General features: G+C 42.1%; 2 protein-coding genes across 3 annotated transcripts; one reads left to right on the top strand and one right to left on the bottom strand.

The window, feature by feature from the left end:
• The first annotated feature begins 804 nt into the window (after positions 1-804).
• aakb1 (5-AMP-activated protein kinase subunit beta-1) lies at positions 805-3,678 on the top strand. Of its 2 annotated transcripts, none has more exons than XM_021604960.3 (8): positions 805-1,019; positions 1,885-2,070; positions 2,228-2,397; positions 2,527-2,620; positions 2,702-2,816; positions 2,980-3,113; positions 3,241-3,309; positions 3,506-3,678. In XM_021604960.3, exons 2-8 carry the CDS (start codon positions 1,909-1,911, stop codon positions 3,581-3,583), a joined length of 822 nt encoding a protein of 273 aa, XP_021460635.1. In that variant the 5' UTR covers positions 805-1,019; positions 1,885-1,908; the 3' UTR covers positions 3,584-3,678.
• Positions 3,679-8,729: 5,051 nt separating this feature from the next.
• LOC110525547 (phospholipase A2, minor isoenzyme) lies at positions 8,730-9,862 on the bottom strand. Its single transcript, XM_021605744.3, has 4 exons — positions 9,757-9,862; positions 9,403-9,559; positions 9,189-9,316; positions 8,730-8,997 (listed from the first exon to the last, which is right to left on the bottom strand). The coding sequence occupies exons 1-4, from the start codon at positions 9,788-9,790 to the stop codon at positions 8,873-8,875; spliced, it is 444 nt and encodes a 147-aa protein (XP_021461419.1). The 5' UTR covers positions 9,791-9,862; the 3' UTR covers positions 8,730-8,872.
• Between the last annotated feature and the right edge of the window lie 647 nt (positions 9,863-10,509).

Genomic DNA, 10,509 nt, shown 5'->3' with positions numbered 1-10,509 from the left:
CCAAGTATTCACACAAATAAAAAAAGAGAATGTGATCCTTTATCAATGTAATCCAGGTATGAAATTATTGTTATTTTCAAATTCAATCTCTTTTTCAGTTTAGTTGTCGTCAATTTGCAGTGTACAAATTATTATACTTATTTTACAACGTTTCTCAAAGTCTGTTCAAGATCCTACATAACGTTTTGGAAAAACGTGTAGTTCAGCACAAACCGCAACGTAGCAAAAGTTCAAGCGACACAACCCAGGTCTGTTCATGGAGTGTTTCCCAAAATCATCTTAAAGAGGCAATCTGCAGTTTCCTACATTAATTTTTTTACTTGATTCTTGAAGAATGCCTCGTGAGCTTTGTATAACTGTCATACCACATCAGAACCCAACATATAAACTTGTTTTACTCCAATATTGGTAAACAAAGTACATGTAAACGAACACTATATAGCCTCAAAACATGGTTAAAACTATAATTGTGATATCATGGATGGTCAGTCCTTGAATCCATAGCTCTGTCTATGAATTTGAGAGTTGTTACATTTCTCCAGTCCCATTCCTTGGCTTTTTGCCGAAACAGGAGCGAATTCACGTGTTGTTGTTTCAGATGCTGATTGCCACTTTAAGGCTAAATTAATAATTAGAACCATAGGATAAATTCTATGGTTCTAAAATAAATTTAGGCTTAAGATGCTTTTGCGAAACCGGGCCCTGAACGTTTCCTTTTTTAAACCTAGGAATCCATCATGGCCATTCCTAAAATTTGCTCCAGCTTCACAGTAGTGTTTTCTGTTGTGACCTAGAAAAGGTTACACTAGTTTTTGAAATTGTACTGTACTCAATGGTCTGAAAAATCATTCCGAGACAGGCGTGACTTCGAATGCGAAAAAACAGGAAGAGGTGTGTGCTCGTGCAGCCTACAGTCTGTCTTTGGGTTAGGTTACAATTTACCCGTTCAGGGGAAAATGGCGATAGGAAATACAATAGCGTAGATTCGCAGTATTATAATTTCCAGAAATTAAACGAAGGTAAGAAAAGTGAAAAGAATTAGGCCTACTTCAATGTTACTTTGGCATGGATCTTCCGGATGTGATGTGTTTTAAGTTTGAGTAGCGAGGCAGTTTTTGCCATAGGTGGTATATATAGTAGGTCATATGGTTTTTGCTGATGCACAGAAACGCAAACCTAATGTCAGTGTGTGTCTGCGCCAGTGTTTGTTTTTGCGAGCAAGTTTGTGTTGGGGGTAGGGGTATTGGTCATGTCAGGAGACGGGGATATTTTATAAAATGCTTACATTTTGGTCTTGGCCATTTCTCAATTAATTACAATAGGCTTTGGTGGAGGATTCGCCAGCTGATTCGATCCTGCTTATTTACATCCTGTGTATATTAAGGCACGGTGTAGCCTGTGCGAGATATGGCTTGGAAACATAGGCCCCTACTTCAATCAGGGATGAGAAATGGGCATCGAATCGTCCCATTATCCCAACTGTTACACCGAGTAGATTGAATGACGGATAGTTTTTAAGTAAACTGCCGTTTTTGTCCTAGTTATCAATTCTGAGCACAACCCATTTCTCATCCCTGGATTGAGGTATGTTTTCCCGAGCCATATCTGACGTCGGCACTGTGCACGTGCCTTAATATACACAGGAACGCTGCTGTCCCACCCTGGTGCAAGCGTGTCTGTTCAACAAGGAAATGCTCAGATTGGCAAAATGTTCAACCAGGCCAGCTTCTGAAAATATTTTCTGTCATGTAAATGTCAGATATTAGAAGATATATTCATATTACGTTATGTCAATGTTCCTTGTATATATCAGGGCTGATGTGTACTATATTAACAGTATTATTGTTGTTGATCATTTTTTCATACTTGTGTGTTGATGATCAGTGCAGTGGTTGTTGCTGAGTCAGAATGGGAAACAACAGCAGCAGTGGTGAGCGGGCCAGTGCAGGTCAGGGTGAGAGGCCCTATCAGCGTGACGATGGACAAGGTGCCAAGGATGGAGCACGGCCCAAGATTATCATGGACAGCACAGATGATGCTGACCTGTTTAACACCAGAGAGGCTAAAAATGTACAGAAATATAGATAGTGAAGTCTAAAGAGGTTAATTCATTCAGATTTACATGGAAGTATTTACAAGGTTGCCTGTAGGGCAGGCTAAACCCAACTTTTTTTTCTGTGGGCCTCCATGTGTAGTGATGATGTTAATGTGAGTCCAATTGTGCCAGGCTCCTCAGGAGATTCAGGAGTTTCTAGCCTGGCAGCGGGACCTTGAGAGTGACAGTAAATGTCCCAGTCAGGCCAAGCCCACTGTGTTCCGTTGGACAGGCGCTGGCAAAGAGATCTTTGTGTCTGGATCATTCAACAACTGGGCCACCAAGATTCCCCTCAACAAAAGGTGAGCAGGTTTGGGGAAAACCTGAAAAAAGCACTTTAATTTGGCAAAATGTGAATAGTTGATACGGATTGAAATGGAATGATGTTACCTGCTCAATATTCTTTGTATTGCGTTATTTTTCTGACCCAGCCAGAACAACTTTGCAGCGGTTGTGGACTTGCCTGAGGGAGAACACCAGTATAAATTCTGTGTAGATGGACAGTGGACCCTCGACCCGACAGGGGTGAGTACAAACCCTCTGTCGGAATGATATAATACCATTCCCTCTGTGTTCAGTCTTTCAACTGTATTTCATCCTTCACAGGCTGTGTTGACGACCAAAACTGGCACGGTCAATAATGTCATTCAGGTGAAGAGGACTGACTTTGAGGTGTTTGATGCCCTCATGATTGATTCTCAGGAATGTGCAGACATGTCAGGTACTGATGCTTGATTACCATCATAATTTATGTGTTTTACCAATAACAACTCCATTTAGTGTTGAAGGCCATTTAATTTCTGATGGTAAATTAATTAACGTGCCTAATTTCACCTGATGGTTTACTGCACATTGAATCATAGTATGTGTCCCTGTGATTTCAGACCTCTCGAGTTCCCCTCCGGGACCCTACCAGCAGGACCCATACATAACCAAGACGAGCGACAAGCTCAAGAACCCCCCCATCCTGCCACCACACTTGCTGCAAGTCCTACTCAATAAGGACACTGGCGTGTCTGTGAGTGATGGTTCAGAGGATTGAGAACACCTTCATTGGGAGTCATGATTATGGAAATATGTTTTTATTTTCTCTGATTGATGTCAATTTCTTAGTGCTAATTGTTTGTTTTCTATATCCTGAACAGTGTGACCCAGCCCTTCTTCCAGAGCCCAACCATGTGATGCTCAACCACCTCTATGCCCTCTCCATCAAGGTCAATCATTGCTGCTCTCAACTCATTTGTTTCCTCACTAGATCAGACACCTCAGCAGAGATGGGGTCAATTACATTCCCTGTTGTCAGTTGAATTTGACATAGAATAGCGCAATTCAAATCTTGTGTTAAATAGACCTCAACTCTGCATCTCAAGACATTCCTGCCTGATCCATGTCTATTTTATTTTCTTTCAGGATGGGGTGATGGTTCTTAGCGCAACTCACCGCTACAAAAAGAAGTATGTGACCACACTTCTGTACAAGCCGATCTAATCATGCCATCATGTGCGTCCTGCCTAGAAACGTTTCAAATCTATTCTTGTATAATTCTGTTTTTTATATCGATGATTAAACTTCTCTCTATCTCAGATGATCTGTAAATAATATGACCACTTGACCTTTTAAGAGTTAAAATGTTCAGATATCTTCATATTAGCGCATGGAAAAATACCTGCATTTGCCAAACAGACGCTTATCATGCTAGTTAATGGAAAAGTATCATTGTGTAATGGTGAGACAAAACCAGCTGCTACAACACTACACCAGAAAGTGGAGATAGCCATATAAATACACAAACCAAGGTGGACAAAAAGTTATTGGATTCAGTCCAGAAATTACCTTGTTAGACTGCTTTTGCATATTGATTCTTGGTCTAACACCTTTTGATCTCACTTCCACTCGTACACTCCAATAACTATATTACAGTGCATTCGGAAAGGATTCAGACCCCTTGACTTTTTCAACATTTTGTTTTTCGAAAATGGATTAAATCGTTTTTTCCCACTCGTCAATCTACAGACTACCCCGTAATGACAAAGCAAAAACAGGTTTTTAGAAATTTTAGCAATGTATAAAAAAAGAATAACGGATATCACATTTACATAAGTATTCAGAAACTTTACTCAGTGCTTTTTTTAACCCTTTGGCAGCAATTACAGCTTCAAATCAAATGTTAATAGTCACATGCGCCGACTACAACAGGTGTAGATCTTACAGTGAAATTCTTAATTACAAGCCCCTAACCAACAATGCATTTAAAAAATATGAATAAGAAATAAAAGTAAGTAGTTAAAGAGCAGCAGTAAAATAACGAGACTATATCTGTCGGCGCCGACAGAGATGGCCGCCTCGCTTCGCGTTCCTAGGAAACTATGCAGTATTTTGTTTTTTTATGTGTTATTTCTTACATTGGTACCCCAGTTAATCTTAGGTTTTATTACATACAGTCGGGACGAACTACTGGATATAAGAGCAACGTCAACTCACCATCATTACGACCAGGAATACGACTTTCCCAAAGCGAATCCTCTGTTTTGCCCACCACCTAGGACAATGGTTCGGATCCCAGCCGGTGAACCAAAACAATGTCGCCGTAAAAGGGGCAGACGAAGCGGTCTTCTGGTCAGGCTCCGGAGACGGGCACATCGCGCACCACTCCCGAGCACACTACTCGCCAATGTCCAATCTCTTGACAAATAGGTTGATGAAATCCGAGCCAGGGTAGCATTCCAGAGAGACATAAGAGACTGTAACGTTCTTTGCTTCAAGGAAACATGGCTCACTCGAGAGACGCTATCGGAGTCGGTACAGCCAACTGGTTTCATCACGCCGACAGAAACCAGCATCTTTCTGGTAAGAAGAGGGGCGGGGGGGGGTATGCCTTATGATTAACGAGACGTGGTGTGATCATAACAATATACAGGAACTCAAGTCCTTCTGTTCGCCTGACTTAGAATTCCTCACAATCAAATGTCGACCGCATTATCTACCAAGAGAATTCTCTTCGATTATAGTCACAGCTGCATATACCCCCCCCCCCCCAAGCAGACACGTCGATGGCCCTGAACAAACTTTATTTCACTCTATGTAAACTGGAAACCACATATCCTGAGGCTGCATTCATTGTAGCTGGGGATTTTAACAAGGCTAATCTGAAAACAAGACTCCCTAAATTCTATGAGCATATCGATTGTGCTACCAGGACTGGTAAAACCCCGGATCATTGTTATTCTAACTTTCACGACGCATATAAGTTGAGTCGTGGTCAGCTTCGGAAAAGCTGACCACGACTCAATTTTGTTGCTTCCAGTCTATAAACAGAGACTAAAACAGGAAGGCAATCAAACAAGCTAAGCGTCAGTATAGAGACAAAGTAGAGTTGCAATTCAACGGCTCAGACACAAGAGGTATGTGGCAGGGTCTACAGTCAATCACGGATTACAAAAAGAAAACCAGCCCCGTCGCGGAACATGATGTCTTGCTCCCAGACAGACTAAACAACTTCTTTGCTCGCTTTGAGGACAATACAGTGCCACTGACACGGCCCGCTACCAAAACCTACGGACTCTCCTTCACTGCAGCCTACGTGAGTGAAACATTTAAATGTGTTAACCCTCGCAGGGCTGCAGGCCCAGACGGCATCCCCAGCCGTGTCCTCAGAGCATGTGCAGACCAGCTGGCTGGTGTGTTTACGGACATATTCAATCAATCCTTATCCCAATCTGCTGTTCCCACATGCTTCAAGAGGGCCACCATTGTTCCTGTTCCCAAGAAAGCTAAGGTAACTGAGCTAAACGACTAGCACTCACTTACGTCATCATGAAGTGCTTTGAGAGACTAGTCAAGGACCATATCACCTCCACCCTACCTGACACCCTAGACCCACTCCAATTTGCTTACCGCCCCAACAGGTCCACAGATGACGCAATCGCAACCACACTGCCCTAACCCATCTGGACAAGAGGAATACCTATGTGAGAATGCTATTCATCGACTACAGCTCAGCATTTAATACTATAGTACCCTCCAAACTCGTCATCAAGCTCGAGACTCTGGGTCTCGACCCCGCCCTGTGCAACTGGGTACTAGACTTCCTGACGGGCCGCCCCCAGGTGGTGAGGGTAGGTAACATCTCCACCCCGTTGATCCTCAACACTGGGGCCCCACAAAGGTGCGTTCTAAGCCCTCTCCTGTACTCCCTGTTCACCTACGACTGCATGGCTATGCACGCATCCAACTCAATCATCAAGTTTGCAGACGACACTACGGTGGTAGGCTTGATTACCAACAACGACGAGACGGCCTATAGGGAGGAGGTGAGGGCCCTCGGAGTGTGGTGTCAGGAAAATAATCTCACACTAAACGTCAACAAAACAAAGGAGATGATCGTGGACTTCAGGAAACAGCAGAGGGAGCACCCCCCTATCCACATCGACAGGACAGTAATGGAGAGGGTAGTAAGTTTTAAGTTCCTCGGCGTACACATCGCGGACAAACTGAATTGGTCCACCCACACAGACAGCGTGGTGAGGAAGGCGCAGCAGTGCCACTTCAACCTCAGGAGGCTGAAGAAATTCGTCTTGTCACCAAAAGCACTCAAACTTTTACAGATGCACAATCGAGAGCATCCTGTCGAGCTGTATCACCGCCTGGTACGGCAACTGCTCCGCCCACAACCGTAAGGCTCTCCAGAGGGTAGTGAGGTCTGCACAACACATCACCGGGGGTAAACTATCTGCCCTCCAGGACACCTACAACACCCGATGTCACAGGAAGGCCATAAAGATCATCAAGGACAACAACCACTCGAGCCACTGCCTGTTCACCCCGCTATCATCCAGAAGGCGAGGTCAGTACAGGTGCATCAAAGCAGGGACCGAGAGACTGAAAAACAGCTTCTATCTCAAGGCCATCAGACTGTTAAACAGCCACCACTAACATTGAGTGGCTGCTGCCAACATACTGACTTAACTCCAGCCACTTTAATAATGGAAATTGATGTATAAATGTATCACTAGCCACTTTAAACAATGCCACTTAATGTTTACATACCCTACATTACTCATCTCATATGTATATAGTGTACTCGATACCATCTACTGCATCTTGCCTATGCTGTTCTGTACCATCACTCATTCATATATCTTAAATGTACATATTCTTCATCCCTTTACACTTGCGTGTATAAGGTAGTTGTTGTGAAATTATTAGGTTAGATTACTCGTTGGTTATTACTGCATTGTCAGAACTAGAAGCTCAAGCATTTCGCTACACTCGCATTAACATCTGCTAACTATGTGTATGTGACAAATACATTTTGATTTTATTTGGTGGTCTGCTTGAAACATGGGTATTACAGACGAGGTCAGGGAGAGGTTGAAAATGTCAGTGAAGAAACTTGCCAGTTCAAGGGTTTGCCTTTATTTTTACTATTTTCTACATCAAACATATGAAATAAAGCATATGAAATCATGTGGTAACCGAAAAAGTGTTAAATAAATCAAAATAGATTTTATGTTTGAGATTCTTTAAAGTAGCCACCTTTTGCCTTGATGACAGTTGGCGTTCTCTCAACCAGCTTCTTAAGGTAGTCAACTGGAATGCATTTCAATTAACAGGTGTGCCTTTAGTTAATTTTGGGATTTTCTTTCCTTAATGCATTTAATGCTACCTTGTGTTTTGACAAGGTAGGGGTGATATACAGAAGATAGCCCTATTTGGTAAAAGACCAAGTCCATATTGAGGCAAGAACCACTCAAATAGGCAAAGAGAAGAGACAGTCCATCATTACTTGAAGACATGAAGGTCAGTCAATACGGAAAATTTCAAGAACTTTGAAAGTTTCTTCAAGTGCCGTCACAAAAACCATCAGGGTCTATGATGAAACTGGCTCTCATGAGAACTGTCACAGGACAGGAAGACCCAGAGTTACCTCTGCTGCAGAGGATAAGTTCATTAGAGTTAACTGCACCTCAGATTGCAGCCAAAATAAATGTTTCACAGAGTTCAAGTAACAGACACATCTCAACATCAACTGTTCAGAGGAGACTGCGTGAATCATGACTAGAAGCTAATTTGAAATTTGCTATCGTAAATGTTAGCAACACCTCCGCCTTTGCGGGATGCACGGGGGATATGGTCACTAGTGTAACCAGGAGGTGAGGCCTCATTTAACACAGTAAATGTATCAGGCTTAAGCCATGTTGCAGTCAGGCCAATCACATCAAGATTATGATCAGTGATTAGGTCATTGACTATAATTGCCTTTGAAGTAAGGGATCTAACATTAAGTAGCCCTATTTTGAGATGTGAGATATCACAATCTCTTTCAATAATGACAGGAATGGAGGTCTTTATCCTAGTGAGATTGCTAAGAGATTACATTTGCAAATATTTCTAAAAACCTGTTTTTGCTTTGTCATTATAAGGTATTGTGTGTGTAGATTGAGGATTTTTTTTTTTAAATCTGTTTTAGAATAAGACTGTAAAGTAAAAAAAATTTGAAAAAGTCAAGGGGTCTGAATTCTTTCTGAATGCACTGTTTACAGGTATTCTCCAGTTATTACTTACACAGAATTCTATGTGTTCAATACAAATACAGAACTAACAAACACATACTCAAAAGAATGCCATTCAATCATTTAATAGGTCAACAGTTTAATTGGCACAGTAAATTCCATTCCAGCAAACATGACACACATCCATGAAACAGGATTCATAAACATTCAGTGAATCTACAGTAGTTTCAGATGTTTGTACTGCTTCCAGAGGATTTGTCTTGGCTCAGGTGATACAGTGGGTTTTGGGGTCCAGGTTATTGTTCTCAGGGTTGTAGGTGGACTGGGCGAAGCAGTTGGCGGCGACTCGGTCACATTCGCACACTGAGGCCTGGCACACATCGTTGGAAGCTGAGGTGTGAGCAAACAGGTTTAGGCTCATGATAAACATTAGTTGCAGTTATAATCAGAAAGCTGAAACCTCACCTTTACTTCAAAACATCATTGCATCTGATAATATTATAGAGCTTGGGCAGATTGTATAGTTTATTGAAAATGTATGTCCACAAATTATTTTATTATTTCTACAATTCAGTTGTTACCTGAACAGGAGACCTGCCCATTTGTGCAAGAGAATATGTACACCTTGATGTAAGGGACGTCAATGATGGGACGGCACTCTGGAAGATGCCTGCTCGCTCGGTAGCAGAGGTCGTGGACCTCACAACACCTGAGAGAAGAAAGTAATTTGTTTTCTGAGATGCACAGAAACACCTGGTCATGATGTCCAACACAAGTGGAATGAAATCCAGTTACCTATCCAGGTCATCCCTGGGGGTCCCAGTCCCCCCCAAGCCACACCAACAGCCATAGTTATTGTACATGAAGGGGTTGACATCAGGCTGGGTGCACGTGATCATTCTGCCAAATTGCCACAGAGCCTGGGGCTGCAGTGAACCATGGGCTGCATATGCTGGCAGAGGAGGGAGGTGAAGCTATCAGTCACACTACTGCACATATTCCTGACATTGAGGTTCCAAATAAGAGTTTACAGAGGGCACACATGAGTATTATTCTATCTGAAATCATCTCAGACTGTATGTATATTCTTAGGCATGTGAAAAAGTGGACAACAAGCTTCGGATCAATATTGAAATGTGACAGGCTTACCGGTCAGCAGCAACAGGAGGGATTTTGGATGCATGACAGAGGAAGCATTGAGGGTATACACCAACCCTACCACCTCTTATATTAGATGAAGGGAGGTCAAGGAGAACAAGTGCTAAAATGGGAGGTAAACTGGGAGGGGTTGTGTCATACAGCCAGGAATATGAATGATATCTCAGCTAAAATGCTTTCCTCAGGTTCTAAACTTGTTTACCCAATATTGCTACTGTTGTCACGGCTACAAATTCAAAACAGAAACATGAGATATGACACGTAATGGAAAACATGGGTTGAATGTGATTTCCACATGACACTAAAATGTCAGGATCTGTTATGCTATTGGGGGCTGCTGAGTAATACCAGCCTCGGGTCTATAAAGTAGAGTTTAAGTAAGTCAAATCCTAACTGAAATATTGGCTGGTGGATGTTTTATGGCTGGATGAAATAAATATTTAAATTCTCTATGGTATATCCAATCAAATTAGACTGATTTATGTCATTGTTCTTCTTTTATATTGCTTTCTTAAAGCAGTCATTGTTAGGGTTGAAATACCAGCATTGTCCTCTATCATATCAATTGCTAATACTCTGAAAGGTACATTTTGCATTTCCCCTGAAGTTCTTCCAAAGTACATTCCAGCAGACAGCTGTGTAAATAACAAAACCCATGCTTAAATTCCCACACATTTCCATTGCACAACTCCAGTCAAGCCTTGTACAATGACCTAATGAGTCTCCTCTATTTCTGCATATTAT

Source organism: Oncorhynchus mykiss, chromosome 6, assembly GCF_057628025.1.
Source record: "Oncorhynchus mykiss isolate SJ-2025 chromosome 6, ASM5762802v1, whole genome shotgun sequence".
Lineage (NCBI taxonomy): Eukaryota > Metazoa > Chordata > Actinopteri > Salmoniformes > Salmonidae > Oncorhynchus > Oncorhynchus mykiss.
The sequence above is the reverse complement of the archived record's forward strand: the minus strand, read 5'-3'. Positions and strand labels throughout refer to the sequence as shown.